This window comes from Furipterus horrens, unplaced genomic scaffold (genome assembly GCF_987537825.1).
Source record: "Furipterus horrens unplaced genomic scaffold, mFurHor1.1.pri manual_scaffold_2, whole genome shotgun sequence".
In the NCBI taxonomy this organism is placed as follows: Eukaryota; Metazoa; Chordata; class Mammalia; order Chiroptera; family Furipteridae; genus Furipterus; species Furipterus horrens.
Window position 1 is genome coordinate 104325437 of NW_028327172.1, and position 19061 is coordinate 104344497.

General features: G+C 36.0%; 1 protein-coding gene and 1 pseudogene across 3 annotated transcripts in view; one reads left to right on the top strand and one right to left on the bottom strand.

Annotated features, from left to right (window-relative positions):
* The first annotated feature begins 725 nt into the window (after positions 1-725).
* On the top strand, positions 726-1498 carry LOC150019220 (translationally-controlled tumor protein-like; annotated as a pseudogene).
* Positions 1499-4767: 3269 nt separating this feature from the next.
* Positions 4768-19061, bottom strand: part of KLHL8 (kelch like family member 8) — a 69831-nt gene continuing 55537 nt past the window's right edge. For all 3 annotated transcript variants that reach the window (XM_090266270.1, XM_090266269.1, XM_090266268.1), the window contains 4 exons: positions 16225-16393; positions 15843-16002; positions 7454-7655; positions 4768-7215 (listed from right to left, as the gene is read on the bottom strand). In XM_090266270.1, the coding sequence (XP_090122396.1) occupies positions 7092-7215; positions 7454-7655; positions 15843-16002; positions 16225-16393 (655 nt within the window). In that variant the 3' untranslated portion in view covers positions 4768-7091. The remainder of the gene's footprint in view (positions 7216-7453; positions 7656-15842; positions 16003-16224; positions 16394-19061) is intronic.

The window sequence follows — 19061 nt, forward strand, 5'->3', positions numbered from 1 at the left end:
ATGAAAAGAAAGGACCTACAACCAAGACTACTCTGTCTAGCAAAGCTATCATTTAGAATGGAAGGGCAGATGAAGTGCTTCCCAGACAAGGTAAAGCTAAAGGAGTTCATCATCACCAAGCCATTATTATATGAAATGTTAAAGGGACTTATTTAAGAAAAAGAAGATAAAAACTATGAACATTGAAATGACAACAAACTCACAACTATCAACAACTGAATCTAAAAAATAAAAAAACAAACTAAGCAGACAACCAGAACAGGAACAGAATCATAGGTGTAGGGATCATTTGCAGGGTTAAAGGCTGGGAGGGGGAAGGGAGAGAAATGGGGAAATGGTGCAGGGATCAAGAAGCATAATTGGTAAATACAAAATAGACAAGGGGAAGTTAAGAATAATATAGGAAAGGGTGAAGCCAAAGAACTTATATGCATGACCCATGGACATGAACTACGGGGCGCGGGATTGCTGGAGGGAAGGGGGTTACTGGGAAGAGGGGAGCAAAGGGAAAAGAAATTGGCACTAATGTAACAACCAATAGTTAAAAAAACACTCTTGCCCATGTGTACCAAGAAACTATATGAAATATGACTGTTTAACATTGTAAAAGCCAAAAAATAAAAAGGGAAACCATATCCAACAAAAATTACAGCTTTTCTGCCAGCTGCTCCCAACCCCCAAGCTGCCTAAGCTAGTGTAGCCCTTGTCTCCTTCCACCTAACTTCATGATCATCTACTGGGACTTCACCAGCCACACCGAGATTACAGGCAGCGTGTGCCTGGAGGTGGAGGGGAAGAGTGTCAGTAGCACAGAGGGTAACACTGATGACTTGGTCATTGGTGAAAATGCCTCTGCTGAAGACCCTAAGGGCAAAGATTCTGAAAGCACTGTCATCATTGGTGTTGATATCATCAAGAACCATTATTTGAGCCCTGGCTGCTGTGGTTCAGTGGATTGAGCGTCAGCCTGCAAACCAAGTGTCGCTGGTCTGATTCCCAGTCAGGGCACATAACTAGGTTGCAAGCCAGGTCCCCAGTTGAGGGCACGTGAGAGGCAACCGCACACTGATGTTTCCCTCTTTCTCCTTTCCCCTCTCTCTAAAAACAGATAAAATAAAATTAAAATGAAATAAAGTAACCTTGTTAAAAATATATTAAAAATAAATACTTAATTAAAAAAAAAAAACCATCATTTGCAGGAAACAAGCTTCACAAGGGAAGAGTACAAGAAGTACATCAAAGGGGACATGAAATCAATCAAAGGGAAACTTTAAGGACAGAAGCCAGCAAGAGGCAAAGCCTTTTATGACAGGGAATACAGAACAAATTGAGCATATCCTTGCTAATTTCAAAACTACCAGCTCTCGGTTGATGAAAACCTGAATCCAAATGGCATCGTTGCTGTGCAGGAGTACTGTGAGGATGCTGAGCCACGTATGATTCTCTTAAGGATGGTTTAGAGATGGAAAGTGTTTGGGTCTATCACCTGTCATCATAACTGGCTGCTGCTTTTCATCCACATACCAGGACTAGGACAAACGAGGCTGTTATCTTGAGCTCTTCATTTTTTACCTTGATTTGGAAAGGAGGCATTGTTTTAAAGGAATAAATGGCACGTAGGTTGTCTAAAAGTAAAATGCACTTAAACTCATTTGAGAGAATGCCTCTTAGTTTTAATGCATATTTAAATTGATCCTGTATACAATTCCTGGAGAAGCTAGAGCCTGGTTATATACCACTACTATAAAGCATAAGACTCTTCATATAATTTCTACAGTGCAACAGCTTCTGGGACTGGAATATAAAAAATCAAGGATCAAAAGTCTTTAATTCTGGTCCTGGATGATGTGGCTCAGTGGATTGAGCACCAGCCTGTGAACTGAAAGGTCACCTGTTCAATTCCTGGTCAGGGCACAAGCGTGGGTTGCGGGCCAGGTCCTCAGTTGGGGGCATGTGAGAGGCAACTACTTGATGCTTCTCTCTCACACATCAATGTTTCTCTCCCTCTCTTTCTCCCTCCCTTCCTCTCTAAAAATAAGTAAAAATATTTTTTTAAAAAGTCTTAATTCTGAGTTGAAGTAAAGGGAAAGAACATGCTCACAGCAGGGCCAAGATTTGAAATGGATTTCTTAGATATTTCATCACCTACAAACAGAAGTGGAAGAGATTACCTAAAGAATAAAGAGACTATTAATACAGTTGGAAAAAAAAAATACAAAAATTAATCTGTTGAATGAAAAGATTAAATACGTAAGACTACTTATAAGTACAACACTATTTTTAAAATAAAGCTCACCAACAAAAGCAAACAATATGTTAACAGGGATATATGTATAAAAACTCAAGGAAAAAAGCAAACTAACGATTGATTCAGGATACTTACTTTTCAGGTAGAAGAGTAGGCTGGGAATTGGAATTGAGAAGGAACACTGCTGTAGTCAATCCTACCAGAATGTTCTAGTTCTTAATTAGGATGTGGGTATATAGCTGTTTTATTAGTATACTTGATAATGTCCACATTGCATATATTTTCATGTAGGTGTCAAATACACATACAGAAATAGAGTGATAAGTGGCTACCACAGGCAGTTGTAGGGAGCTGGTGAAATGGGTGATGAAAGGCAAAGGCATAAACTTCCAGTTCTAAGTCCTGGGGATGTTATGTACAGCATTGTGACTATAGTTAGTAATACTGTATTATATATTTGAAAATTGCTATGAATGGTGATAGATGTTTAGACTTATTGTGGTGATCATTTCACAATATACACATATATTGAATCATGCTGTACTCCTGAAATATGTCAATTACATCTCAATAAAATAGGAAAGTGACAAAAAAGAAATATAGTGACCAGAAATACTTTCATACTGCTAAGAAGAGACTGTGAAAAAGCAAATAATCTTCCCTTATATGTATGTATACCATCTTGTAAAAAAAGTTATATAACTGGCTAGGTGGAACAGTGAAATTCTTCAGTCATAAAGAATACTGGTTAACCACTGATTAGTTCTGGATCTTGTAATACTTAATGTCCTTGAAACTATTTTTTAACTGTAAAATGAAGAATTATTATAGGTTAAAATATTATTTAAAATGTTATTATAAAGTGACTAATATAGACTGTACATTTTAAAAATTTTATGTATTAATACTCCCCATGACTATTACTCAAATTTAAGAAAACCCTTACAGTCTAAAGAGTATGTTCAGGTAGACTGAATTTAGCCTCAACCATTAAGATAATGGAAGAGTGATTTGTTAAAACAGCAACAAAAAGCACCAGAATTTTTTGCATTTAAATAGTTTCCCCCTCAAAGAAGCTATATACTTCATTCATTGAAGTTGATATTGCTCAGGGTAATTTTAGTACTCATCCACTAAAACTGTTTACACTTTTGAAAAAAATTGTTTTTCTAGTGAATGAAAAGATTCTTTGAGGGCAGATTTCACCTGTGATAAGCATAAACTATTTTGAATCAAGTCTGATGAATAAAAGTACAAAAAACTATAATCAAGTTAAGACCCTGCTCAAAATTAACATGACTCTCATGAGACCAATTCTCTTAGATGACTTACAAATGGACTCTTCGAAAAGTTTTTAGCAATGGCAACACAGCTAAAAAAAATAAATAAATCAATTACAGCTTCGCAAAGTTACTACCTAGAAAGACAACATTCATTGTAATGCATAAAGAATCTCATTTCTATATAGTACAAGTCTGCAACTGATGAAGAGACAATTGCCTATTCAGTCACTAAGGTTAGTGAAACTACTGGTATCAGCTCATAAGGGTAACAAAAATCTTCGTATTTCCAGTTAAAACAGAAAGATCCTTTTTATGAGAAAAATATTGCAGCCAGTCTACTAAGTCGATTGGTATCTGAGATGGAGAATAAATAATTACATTGTTTTGATAGGATTCTATAAAAGTAATCAAACGGTGAGAAGCAAAGTGTTATTGGCCTTAAAGTTAGATGTTCCTATTTATGATACATGCAATATTTAATCAATAAATAGCACTGATATGAACCCAAGTCTTTTATCTCACTACTTGATAGTGTATATAATAATTTATTATTTTGATTTGCTCTGTAGTAGTACTACACAAATTTACATATTGTTTTAAGAAAATATTACATTGAAGTTTTACTGCTACTTGTAACTCCACATAAAGGGGAAAAGAGCCTATGGCATCCCAATAATAATTTCCTTAAAGTCTGATATGAGAAACCACAGAAAACATGCTTAACTGGTAAGACATGAGTTGGATTCTAAATGCATTTTCTACCATATAATACAGATGAAAAAGGAACAAAAAATTTTCACATTTATCATTTGTTAAGAGTAGTTTAGGCAAGTTCAACAATCTCTGAACTAGACATTTAATAACCTTTAAGTTCAAAATACATTTGGTAATTAAGAGAATAAATAATAGAGGGAATACAAAGTTTATTCAAACATTCAAAAAATAATCAATTAGTTACACAGAATATAGTGAAGTTAGTCAAAAACAGTATCGAGTAATTTGTTTTTAAAGTGGTAGTGCAATAATAAAGCAATGGTTTTAATGACTATATGGGAAAATCACATAAAAGTACCTAGAACTATACCTTGAAAAATATGCAAATTTTCATGTTTTTCTTTTTTCTATGTACAATTTCAAAATTTAGCTATATTTTATATCACCTTTTGATAGGTGTTATTAATATCTGAAGTTAAAGTAACAGGGCTCACACCTAACGGATCATCTTTGAATATTTCATCTTTTTATACCTATGAATACAATAATCTGTCAACTGCATAATTCCTTCAGCCTGATTCTCATTTCATATCTAAAAGAATGTGTGTTTAATAAAGAGATTGTGCATGTGATTCCACTATCTATGTTTTTGACCACTGTCAGGTCCTTCAAGGCTGTGCTTCTGACTGCCCACACATAATGTTACAGACAGCCACACATTCCGTTTACTTTATGTGACTTCTCTTATGAGTACTTCGTATTTTATGAGTAGCTGGGGTACCAACTTAGTATGTTAGGTAACTACTGTATAATAAAAACCAGAATTGGAAATGTAGCATCTTTATGTTCCTAAATTCTATACATATGACAAAGGCAGAGATGTTAAAAAAAAAAGACTAAGTAATCTTAGAAATAAGATCAAAATCCCCTTCACCACAAAATAAATATAACAAACTAACTAGTAACCATGGCTACACAAGCACTGTAATACAAGAATGCCATGAGATATGATACATACATGTTGAAGCCAGGTTTTGAAATTTATTCTCTACTTCCAGCTAGTTGTAGCCAGTGCTATAGAGCTAAATGCTTTTGGGATTGCCTGAATATGGTTATAGTTATATAAGAGAACACTGGTTCAGATCCAGCAATGACACATGAACTTGCCCATAGCCTGGGAGCAAAAACATGGCATCATTTGGGAACTTTAAATCTACTTCATGAAAGACCTTTTTCTGCTAGCCTGAGCTCTCTTACATTTCTTTTCTTTCTTTTTTCTTTTTTTGGAGGGTCTATTATACCTAACAGGCACTGGCTTTTGTAATGTGGCTTTTTGACCTACTACTGCACTGACAAGCCCAGGCTGCCACGAATAAGGACCAACAGAGCTACTAAGCAATGAGCTGCAGGGCTCGCTAGGTGGGGTTAGTGTTCTCCACTCCCCTGCGAACCACAAGACTGGCCAGTAGTGAATTATACTAAACTCTAAGGCATGACTAAAGGAAAACTTAGAAAGGCCTAGAAGAGAGGTGTCAAATTGCATTGCAAATACAAAACAGACTATTTTAATATTCCTCATAAATATTTATAAAAATATATATACATATAACGAATAGGTCATTTTATAATGCTGGTTAAAACCACGAAAACCTGTTAAATCAGTACGTGTATGAATATACTGGTTTCAAATTAATGTACAGAAATATTTTCAATTAAAGTTCAATAAATATACCAAAGGGGATTAAATAAAACAGGAAAAAAAAGTAGTTTCAATCTTTCTCTGTTACCAACAATATCTTTTATTGGTAATGATGGACTTGAACTAATCAGTAAACTACAGTCTATACAGAGTTTATATAAAAATGCATTCATTTTCTGATAATAAATTAATCCAGATTTACAGTTAGAAACACCAGAACGGTGGCAAATAGTAAGATAGAAAGCTCAAAATCAAATATTAAGTCAAAATAGAGTGCTGAGCATATTTTCAGGTCTCCCTCATTAGGGCGTCACTTAATCGGTACTGTTTCTCCTTAAGGTTTCATGACTGGGCACCAGAATAACAACAGCTCTAAAGCCTTCCTCTAATATTTACTCTGGTTCAATTTCTGCTTATTATGTAAGAATTCCTTTTTGTATGAGATGAAAAAAATAAAAGTGCATCGGTTCAGGTGGAATTAGTTCAGCTAAGTCTTTTGATGTCTTAACAAATCAAACTGAAATTAAAATCTTATAACACTCTTATAAGCTTCTGAAAATGCAGTCAAGTGGCACACAGAAAGAGGAAACATTTGTTTCTACTTCTGTAAATATCCAAGCAATTGAAAAATCAACACCTAGAAAAAAGCAAGGTATAAATTCATGAGCACCAAATAGAATTGCTCTTTAAAAGGAGGTCTCTTACATATCCTGATATTCTGGTGTTAATGAATAGGTTCTAATCTCCTCTCTAGGAAAAGTCTACTGCCTAAGGTTAACACCTTTAGGCAAAAGATGTAAAATTCAAATGACTCTGTTGTACATTTTGATTCATCCACATTTTTTTAAATGGCGATTCCAACATTTGGCATGACTTTAAATGTTTTTTTTCAGAAAATATATGGTTTCAGGTTAGAATGTCTTCCTTCCCTACTCAATTATTTGCTAAAGTGAGAAGAAGCAAATTTAACTTAATTACTAATAATTCTTTAGCTATTATTCCAAAAGATGCACTAAGTCACAATATAATTGTTTACATTGAAATAAGACTCTAGTAATAGTTAAAATTGTTCAGGTGGTCATACAAAATCCTGGAAGTCTTTCTTGACTATTGGATATGACTAAATCATTGATGGCTGAAACTCAAATCACATGCAGTCAACCACATTATTTGGTCCATGGCCTACATCTCGAATTTGGCTAGTTAAACAGTCACACACAGCTACACCTGCGCCAGCTCTGCAGTGAGACACAGATCCAACCAGCTCCCACCTGAAAAGATAAAGGAGAAAGAATTTTATCTTGAAACAAAGCATGATTTACTTTACTCAAAATACCAACAGGATAAAAATTGCTTATTATGGGACTGGTTTTGAAAGACACCAAGCTTCCTTAAGGGAGAAAAGATATCCTAAATGTTTTAAGTTAACTACATCTAGCAGCATTTTAGCACTGTAACGTAATCAGTTACTGGAATATCCCATTAAAGCACAGAGATAACACAAATTACCTATTCAGCACTGGATCAAATGCTTCGACAGTATTTAAGTATGCATTGCCATTATGACCACCAACTGCAAAGATCTTGCCCATCACTGTTGCAATCCCCACTCCACCCCTGGGAGTGGTAAGTGCTGCTACATAATCCCACTTGTTGCTTCGAGGGTCATACCGCTCAACTGAACTCAGAGGAGAATTATCATCAAAACCACCTATATAGAGAAAAAATTTTAAAAGGCATTACATTTCATATAAATTAACTGCTGAATCTCAATTCAACAACTTCTACAATCTAATCTTTCAAAAACATTTTAGAAAACAAAAAATCAGGGAAAAAACTCACCTCAACATCTTTCACCACTACTAACTCCTATTAGATATTTTCTACAATTCATGATAACTGAAATAGTATTTTACTATAATACCAGGATTTAATCTTAAAGTAGGAAATACTGGAGTCCCTGTATCTAAGAAGATAATTTAAGAGAAAAGGAAAATAAAAAACAAAAAACCAGACACTGCTATAATTTTTCCTTAGCCTCCTACAAGAAACGAGACAGTACCGAGATTCCTGTGTGTACATGTGTGTATTATATTTTTAAACAGTAACAGGGCTTGAGAAGAGAATTAACTATATTAAATCATTTGACTCATTTAGATATAAGTTAAAGTTTTTCAACTGTTTCCCTTAATACCATAATTGCATCATAACTAGAAACAGTAAACTAGAATTGAATCCTTACCAATTTTGGCCAAAACTACATCCTCATGCTACATTACTGTAGGTGATGATAGTCCTCTCTACAGATCATTCTAACAATGTTACCTATAATATTCCTGTGGTTGAACAGAGGCTGTTATTTTAACAGTGCTTTTTCCTTTGCAAATAAATGTGTCTCTCTTTAGGCTCCATCTCAGTCTACATGAGTAACAGTTCTCTTTGGTGACTAAGCCTAATTTTCTGAGGGCAGGAAGTGTTGATATTATGATCAATCTATTTAGAAGCAAGGTCAGTAAAAATAGAATATCAACAGTCAACTTCTCTAATGGGCTTAACTTGATTTAGTCAACTTTTAAAAAGTATATTTTATTGATTATGCTGTTGTCCCAATTTTTCATCATTTGCCCCCTCTGCCCAGTATACCCCTTCTCCACAGCAATCCCCCTTTAGTTCATGTCCATGGGTCGTGCATATAAGTTCTTTGGCTTCACTCTTTCCTATACTATTCTTAACTTCCCTCTATTTTGTATCTACCAATTACACTTCTTAATCCCTACACCTTTTTCCCCTTTCTCCCCCTTATCCCCACAGCTGATAACCTTGCAAATGATCTCCATATCTATGATTCTGTTCCTATTCTGGTTGCTTGCTTAGTTTGTTTTTGTTTTTTAGATTCAGTTGTTGATAGTTTTGAGTTTGTTGTCATTTTAGTGTTCATAGTTTTGATCTTTTCCTTTTCTTAAATGAGTCCCTTTAACATTTCAAGTAATAACGGCTTGGTGATGATGAACTTCTTTAGCTTTACCTTGTCTGGGAAGCACTTTATCTGCCCTTCCATTGTAAATTATAGTTTTTCTGGATAGAGTAATCTTGGTTGTAGGTCCTTGTTTTTCATCACATTGAATACTTCTTGCCAGTCTCCTCTTGCTTGCAAAGTTTCTTTTGAGAAATCAGCTGACAGTCTTATGGAAACTCCTTTGTAGGTAACTCTGTTTTTGTCTTGCTGCTTTTAAGATTCTCTTTTTATCTTTAACCTTTGGCATTTTAAATATGTGTCTTGGTGTGGTCCTCTTTGGGTCTAGCTTGTTTGGGACACTCTGTGTTTCCTGGGCTTGTATGTCTTATTTCCTTCACCAAATTAGGGAAGTTTTCTTTCATTATTTTTTCACATAAGTTTCCAATTTCTTGCTCTTGCTCTTCTCCTCTGGCATTCCTATGGTTCGGATGCTGGCACTTTTGGAGATGTCCCAGAGTCTTCTTATAATCTCATTTTTTAAATTGTTTCTTCTTTCAGTTTGGTTGAATATTTATTTCTTCCTTATGTTCTGAGTTGTTGATTTGAATCCATACTTCCTTCCCATCACTGTTGGTTCCCTGTGGATTTTTCTGTATTTCACTTAATGTAGCTCTCATTTCTTTTCTTAAGCATTTCCTGTCCTCAGTGAGTTTTCAGAGTATCCTTGTCACCAGTGTTTTGAACTCTGCACCTGAGAGGTTGGCTCTCTCCATTTTGTTTAGTTCTTTTTCTGGGGTTTTGTTCTGTTCTTTCATTTGGGCCTTATTTTTTTGTCTCCTCGATTTGGCAGCCTCCTTGTGTTTGTTTCTGTGTATTAGGTAGAGCTTCTTTGACTCCCTTAGTACACCTGTTAAGTTGCATGGGGTGAAGCCTTGGGTATTTGCCAGGGTGGGGGGACCCACTTCACTGCTTTGTGGTTCTGTGGGTGGGGAGGGGTTGGAGAGGAGATAATGCTGCTATCTGGCTTCTGGAGGTTTGCCCAGCAATTGCCTCATTTCTAGTCACTTCACCCACTTCCCATATGGGAGTGGCACCCTTCTAGCTGTTGCCCTGGTGGTGATTTCCAGAATGGGTGGGTTTATGTACATTCTAAGCCCATGAAGGCCCTTTAAACAGACTCTCTTGAGAAATCAGCAGTTTCTTCCACTGCCCCAACTCCCACTGGTTTTTACAGCTAGAAGTTATAAGGCTTTATCTTCCCAGCAATGGAACCCTGGGTTGTGTGGTCTGGCCTGGGGCTAGGATCGCTTGCTCCCAAGGTATCCCTCCCAATTTTTATCTACCACATGTGAATGTGCCACTGCCTGTGTAGGTGCCTCTCTACCCCGACTTCAGGTTTCTACCCCTCTCGATGACTGTAGCTTCTTTAAGTCCTTGGTTGTTGGACTTCCATACAGTTCAATTTTTGGCAGTTCTGTGTGGGGAACCGCTCCTTGTGGTTTAGGGAATTGTAGCCCCAGCCTGAGTATGACCTGCTGCCAGCACTCTGGCCGTGCTGGTCTTTAAGCCTCAACAATGGCTGTGTGGGAGACATGCCTGAAAACCATTCAGAGGGTTTCCATGGAGATTGGATTCAAAGAATATTAATATGCTTTAGAACTTGCTCTGCTTTCCTTTACCTTTTAATTAAGTATAAACAATCTCTAACAGGGAGTATTTGAAATCTTGTACCTAGTGCCAATGTGGGGTCAAAATGGTTAATAGACCCTGGCATAGACTATTCGTTGTCCCTGCTGTACTGAAATTTGTAATCAGTTATTATTGATTGTAACCTAGGTACCTGAAAGCTATTGATAATTTATGAATGTTGATCTTATATCTCCAATGGTATCCCCTTCTCAATAAAAACCATGAGGGATGAAGGTCTAGCTACTGTTCTCCACTAGAGAGGCAGTCACCTTCCTTCCTCCAGACATAATGAAATGTCCTGGGTAAAAGTTATTTCATCAGACATAATAAAATGCCCTAGATTAGAGTTTATTCCGCTGTGGTCATGAAGCCTCTGCTGGACAGAGCAACTTCCAACCGAGCCTAGGGTGTGTGAGGCACCTCTGCCTCAGTTCTGGGTGTTTTTTTGCTTTGAGGTTAATCGTAATTCTTCTTGTGGTTGTGCAAGGAGGCGAAGTGTGTCTACCTATGCTTCCATATTGACCAGAGTCCCTCCAATCAACCTAAGGTAAAACTCACCGATTTTATGTGCATAATTAGATGAATTTCAACAAATGTATCAACAGATGGCAATGACTATCATCACCACCACAACCATGATATAGAACATTTCTTCATTATAGTAAGAATTTAGTTTTAATTATTGCTCATGCTAATGTAGAAGATTAAGTTTTAATTGTCTTTTTCATAGCCCTCGTTTGCACTGGCTCCCTATCATTTCCCTAGGTAATGCATATAAATGTATAAAAGAGAATTCAAAGAAGAGAAAAAAAGGATGTAACTTGCTTGTGAGACATGTGCATAGTTACCTCCAAATCTTTCTGATTCAAATCCATTAAGTAGGATGTGAAGACTAAGAGGGTTTTTTTAATGTTCAACCTGAGTTAGTCTAATTCTTACCATATCTGTTCCAATCACAAGGTTAGATTAAAAAGTGACAGCAACAATGATATTCCTATTGACATAACACATGTAATGCCTATGCTGGATAGGGAGCTGTGAGAGGCAGGAACTGTGTACTGTAAAATCTAGTCTCTCAAGAACTAGAATAACAACAACAAACAAAGCCTAGGGCAAAAAGAAGGAAGGAAATCATCAAGATCAGAGCAGAAGTAAATGACATAGAGACTAAACAAATATTCCAAAAAAATCAACAAAACTAGGAGCTGGTTCTTCAAAAAAATAAAATCGACAAGCGTCTAGCCAAGCTCATCAAGAAAAAAAGAGAGAACACCCAAATAAACAAAATCAGAAATGAAAGAGGAGAAATCATGACTGATACCACAGAAATACAAACAATTGTAAGAAATTACTACAAACAACTGTATGGCAAGAAATTTGACAACCTAGAAGAAATGGACAAATTTCTAGAAACATATAACCTTCCAAAACTGAATCAAGAAGAAGTAGAAAGTCTCAACAGACCAATAACAAAGAAGGAAATTGAAACAGTAATCAAAAATCACCCTGCACACAAAAGCCCTGGACCGGTTGGCTTCACAGGCGAATTTTACAAAACATTTAGGGAAGAACTAACTCCTACCCTCCTCAAACTATTCTAAAATATCCAAGAAGAGGGAAAAATCCCAAACTCTTTCTATGAAGCCAGTATTACCCTAATCCCAAAACCAGGTCAAGACACAACAAAGAAAGAAAACTACAGGCCAATATCGCTGATGAACATAGATGCTAAAATCCTCAACAAAATATTGGCAAACAGGATCCAGCAATACATCAAAAAGATCATTTACCACGATCAAGTGGGATTCATCCCAGGAATGCAAGGATGGTTTAATATTCCCAAATCAATAAATATAATACATCACCTAAACAAAATGAAAGACAAAAATCACATGATCATATCAATGGATGCAGAAAAAGCATCTGATAAAGTACAACACCCATTTATGATGAAAACACTCAGCAAAATGGGAATAGAGGGAGCATACCTTAACATAATTAAGGCTATATATGAGAAACCTGAAACCAACATCATACTCAATGGACAAAAACTGAAAGCATTCCCCCTGAAATCAGGAACTAGACAAGGCTATCCACTCTCTTCACTCCTATTCAACATAGTCTTGGAAGTCCTAGCCATAGCAAGCAGACAAGAAAAAGAAATAAAAGGCATCCAAATTGGGAAAGAAGAAATAAAACTATCACTATATGCAGATGACATGATAGTATACATAGAAAACCCTATAAACTCCACTAAAAGACTACTCGATATAATAAGTGAATTTGGCAAAATAGCAGGGTACAAAATAAATATACAGAAATCTAAGGCATTTCTGTACACCAACAATAAAACATCAGAGACAGAGACAGAAAAGAAAATATCATTTACTATAGCAACAAGAAAAATAAAGTACCTAGGAATAAACTTAACCAAAGAGATAAAAGACCTGTACACTGAAAATTATGCAACATTGAAGAAAGAAATTAAGGAAGATACAAATAAATGGAAGCAAATACCATGTTCTTGGATGGGAAGAATCAACATCATCAAAATGTCCATACTACCCAAAGCAATTTACAGATTCAATGTAATCCCTATTAAAATATCAATGCCATATTTCACTGACCTAGAACAAATACTCCAAAAATTCATATGGAACCGAAAAAGACCCTGAATAGCAAAAGCAATCTTGAGACAGAAGAACACAGCAGGAAGAATCATGATATCAGACATCAAACAATACTACAAAGCCACTGTGATCAAAACAGTCTGGTACTGGCATAAGAAGAGACATATAGATCAATGGAACAGAATAGAGAGCCCAGAAATAAATCCAGGCCTCTATGGTCAACTAATATTTGATAAAGGAGGAAGGAACATAAAATAGAGTGAGAAGAGCCTCTTTAACAAATGGTGCTGGGAGAACTGGACAGGGACGTGCAAAAAAATGAAACTAGACCACCAACTTACACCACACACAAGAATAAACTCAAGATGAATCAAAGACTTAAATGTAAGCCGTGACACCATAAAAGTCCTAGAGGAAAACATAGGCAGGAAAATTTCAGATATCTCACTTAACAATATCTTCACAGATACATCTCTTAAGGCAAGAGAAATAAAGGAAAAAATAAAAAAATGAAACTACATCAAACTAAAGAGTTTCTGTTCAGCAAAAGAAAACATCAGCATGATGAAAAGGAAACCAACCATATGGGAAAACATATTTGCCAATGATATCAGACAGGGGGCTGACCTCCAAAATATATAAAGAGCTTATATGACTCAACATCAAGAAAACAAACAACCCAATTAAAAAATGGGCCAAGGACCTGAACAAACACTTCTTCGAAGAGGACATACAGAAGGTCCATAGACACATAAAAAAATGCTCAACATCACTAGCCATCAGAGAGATGTAAATAAAAACCACAATTAGATACCACTTTACACCAGTCAGAATGGCCATCATCAACAAATCAACAAAGAACAAATGCTGGTGAGGATGTGGAGAAACGGGAACCCTACTGCACTGTTGGTGGGAATGCAGACTGGTACAGCCACTATGGAAAACAATATGGAATTACCTCAAAAAACTAAAAATGGAACTGCCTTTTGAACCAGCGATTCCACTGCTAGGATTATACCCGAAAAATCCTAAAACCCTAATTCAAAAGAACTTATGCACCCCTATGTTCATAGCAGCCCTGTTTACAATAGCTAAGTACTGGAAACAGCCTAAGTGCCCATCTGTAGATGACTGGATCAAAAAACTGTGGTACCTCTACACAATGGAATACTATGTAGCAGAAAGAAAGAACTCCTGCCATTTGCGACAACATGGGTGGAACTAGAGAGAATTATGCTTAGTGAAATAAGCCAGGCAAAGAAAGCAAAATACCATATGATATCACCTAATACAGGAAACTAAAGAACAACACAAACAAACGAACTAAATAGGACAGAGTAGAATAGCAGTCAATAGGGGGGAGGGGGGAGGTAGAGAAGGGGGATAAGTAAGGGAAGGGTCTAGTCAAGGAACATGTATAAATGACTCATGGACATGGACAACGGGGAGGGATATGATTGCGGGAGAAGGGGTGGGTTGGGTGTAGGGGAGCAATGGGGGAAAAATGGGACAACTGTAATTGAAAAACCAAAAAATAAAAGGAAAAAAAAAATCTAGTTTCTCACAGACCCAAGTACAAATTCCAGCTTTGTCACTTGTTTAGGTATGTAACTGAGTAAATTATTCACTCTCTCTGAGTCTGACTACTTCACAGAACTACTGTGATCAGGCAAGATCTAAAGATAAATTATGTTATTCCTCTTCTTTAATACACATGAGCACTGGAAGATTCATTATTACTTTTATTACTTGGAGATATTTAAACACTAACCATATCACACTCTCTTTTCAAAAACCCTAAGGTATGTAACATCTCACTATCTACATGAACATTAAGTATGACATGTGCTAGTGACAAACTCTGAATTTGTTTCTTCCTCTGTAAAGGAAGGAATTACTAATCCCAATATAGCTACCTATTTATTGGGTAACTACAAAGTACCAGATGCAGTTTGAGATGTTTAACATATATTATCTCTAATTCTTAAAACAATTTTGAAAGATAGGCATTATTATTCCTATCTCTTGGTCCTTCAAAGCCTAACTATTGGAAGTGAGTGGACAGGAAGTAGCATCAATTACTACTAGGGAACTGATAGAAATAAAGAATCTGGGCCCCTCCTTTGCATTTTAACAATATCTCCATATTATTCATATACATATTAAAGTTTGAGAAAACACTGCCCTACGATTCCTTCCAACTCTGCAATTCAGTAAGTCAAAATTCAATACAATGATGCCAATACCCATTATGTATAGCTTAAAGTAGTCAATATAATTCTCCTGAGATGGGTAAAACATGTCTTAGATCTTTAAAGATTTTAGCAAAGCACATTCAATTTGTGCCCTTAGATTAAAAAAATATATATTTTATTTCAATGTAATCCCTTACTTTAGATATACTTGCTACTCCTAGTAAAAACATGGGGTAGAAATTTTAAACATGAAAGAGGAAGATGTAAACAAAAAAGCATGAATGTGAACCCTAAGAGTTCAAAAGTAAAACTTAGGATGGATTCCACTTGAACCTAAATACATAATAATTTGTGTTATTGTGTTGTTTTATAACACTGTCATTGTATATCCTGTAATAAATTAGACCAGAGAAATACCATGCACTCACCAACAACATATAAGCAACCATGGAGCTCACTAACTCCATTGCCTGCTCTTCGTTGACCCATCTCTTTAACTTCTATCCATTTATCCAGATATGGATCATATCTCTCCACACTAGATAAAGAAGCTACTCCATCATTGCCACCTACTGCATAAACATGGTTCTAAGTAAAGAGAAAATAAAAACATATCATGTTAGATTTTGAATTGATTTATATATTATCCTAATGGTAGATCAAAATATTGAAAGAAAACAGCATTTTGTGAAATAATATGATGTATAATCAACATGTGCACACTGAAGATATGAATATACCAGATCTTTCCTTATTTGGTTAGGGGTGTGATGAAAAGCAATCCAATGAGCAAGTTGCCATATAACTTACTATTAGAGCCACAGAGCCAACTCCTCCACGGGGAGTATTCATTGGTGCGACTGTATTCCAATGATCACATTCTATGTCATATCTCTCCACGTAGTTGAAGCAAGTGTTGTCATCTAACCCTCCAATTGCGTAAATTGGGCCTCCTAAGGAGGCCAAGGCAATTCCTCTCCTGCAAAGATGATAAAACACACTTTGGCATCTGGGTTTGTTTTTAGAAAACAGGTAGCAAAGAAAATTGTGCTAATGCAAGTCATTCATGATGCTAAACTTCAATGTGCTATTTAGATTTCTCAAAGCTTCTGAATAGATGGGTTTGGTGTTGCCAACTGTGCAAGTCTATGTGAACAGTGCCCTCTGAAGTTTTATGATGCACAACATATACAGGTTACTTTAAACTCAAGTGAAGTAATAAGGTAAAACTCAACAAAATATTATAAATAGAGTCTAAAATATTCAATTCGTAAAACATAGTTGCATAATTGAGAGGCTGATGAGTTGCAAGATGGTTTACTATGGAGATCAGAAGTCAGTATCATTTTTAAATTCATGTAATTTGTAGAGTACTCTTTGTTGCAGGGTTTCATTATATCACACAAAAGAATATCAGTTTTTATATTACATAGCTTTACTTATATAAGACATTTATTTCTCTTCTTGGAAAGGAAGAGATTTAGCCCATGATAAAAGCTAATTTATTATAATGATGATCAGAAAAAGATCACATAAATTTCTTAAAAAACACATTGCAACAATCAAAAGTTGAACTATTTTAGAACTATTCTGTATCACTAACTTGGTATGCACTTTGGATAAAATAGTGTATTTCATAAATCTCTTCTACCTTGCTTCTTTATCTGTAACCCATTTGAGACAAGAGTAGATATAGCTGATATTAGTGAGTTAATACAGGTAAAGCACTAAGAATAGTGATCAGCCCATATTTAGTGCTATTTATCAGCTATTGTTATTGGTGAGAGCAGCTATTCTACTGAGATCCTAACTCTAAGTTTACCAAAAGAGTATCCTAGGAAAGAATTCTTAAGGATAATGTCATTCATTTTCAGTCACCTTAACCTCTTTTCTCTTAAGTATAAAGCAATGACTTATAAAATCTTGTGGTTTAAAATTTTTTCAGGTGTGTGAACACATGTGTTCACTCTAAAACATAAGGGTGTTATATCATGGCAGAAGTAAGTGTGCCTGATAATTTTCCCTCCCCATTTACACATCAAAGCACAAGAGCATATGACATTGACTATTTCCTATTCCTCAAAACTCTCCTCTTGATTTTCATGACATCACATGTTGGAGTTCCCTCCTACATCGCCAGCTGGTGCTTTTCAGTTTTCTTTATCAGGGCCTTCTTTTCTACTCCATTGTTAAATTATGAAGTTTCCTAAGGCCCCTTATCACCCTCTCCTCTCTCTTTGTAGGCAATCTCATCCTTCCAATGGATTTATAACTAATATCCAGATATATATCCAACTTCTACCTCCAATCTGTTTTGCTGGCTCTTCAACTTCACTTTAATCTGACGTGAAACTCACTTCCCTATGACAGGCAGAATTTTAAGATGCCCCCACTAGGATATTCACCCTCCAGTTTTTGCTTATGATATGCTGTATTACATGGCAAAGGGGAGTCTACTCTAGTAAAACATGCCCTTAAAAGCAGAGAGGTTTATCCAGCTGGTAGCAGAAGACAAGTTAGAAATTTAAAGAATGAGGTGGATTCTGCATCCACTGCTTGTTTGACAATAGAGAGGATCACTTGGCAAAAACCTGAGAGTAGCTGCTGGCCAAGAGCCAGTAAAAATGAGAAACTCATTCCTACCTTGGAAGAAGTTTCTTCCTCAGAGCCTCCAGATAAGAGCTTAGCCCAGTCTACACCTTAATTTTGGCCGTGTGAATCCCTCAGTGGATAATCTAGTTATACCTGTGGAGCATCTGACCTATGGAACTCTGAGCTAAATAAATGGATGTTGTGTTAAGATGCTAAGTTTGTGGTAACTGGTTACACAGTAATAAAATACTAACAGACCCATCACAAGACAAACAAAAATTTTATTCTATTCCTGTCTTGTTTTGCCTAATGCAGAAAACTGCATCACTATCCATATCCAGATGATTAAGCAGAGAACTGAAGGATCATCTTTGCCTCTATCTTATTATTCTTTCTAGCTCCCACACCTAATTATCTTGTTAATAGTACACTTCTGAACTCTCTCAAATATGTCCTCTTTTCTCTATCCCACCTTCTACTACTTTAGTCCAAGCCACCATTATCTCTTGACTGAAATATTACATCATCCTTATGGTCTCCCAGACTGTTTTTGGTCCTTCTCAAATCACTTCTCCATTTCACATGCAGAGGATCTTAGAAATGAGAAACATGATTCTATCATTTCCTGCTATTAAAAAGTGTGTGTGTGTGTGTGTGTGTGTGTGTGTGTGTATTTCACAGCCCAGTAGATAAAATAAATCTTGGCAAACCTGAAAGGCCCTCATTCTTTGCCTACTGTTTCAGCCTTGTTTCTATTCACTATTCCCTTTTATTTCTCACCCATACTTGACGTCTTTCATACTCTCTGCTCTGGTTCACCTCCAGATTTTTAAAGATTCTTCATTTTTTTCCACCCCCCACCACCACTTAACTAGGCTAAATTATTCTATCCCTTCAGATTTTAGGTTAAAGGAGACACTTCATTAAAATCTTTTCCACTCTCCAGCACCCTTTACTTACCCTGTGCTAACTAACATTACTACTGCTCTTGTAATAGTGTCTTTATTTGTATTTTCCCTTCTAGAATGTAAGCTCTATGGAAGCAGGGACTTTAG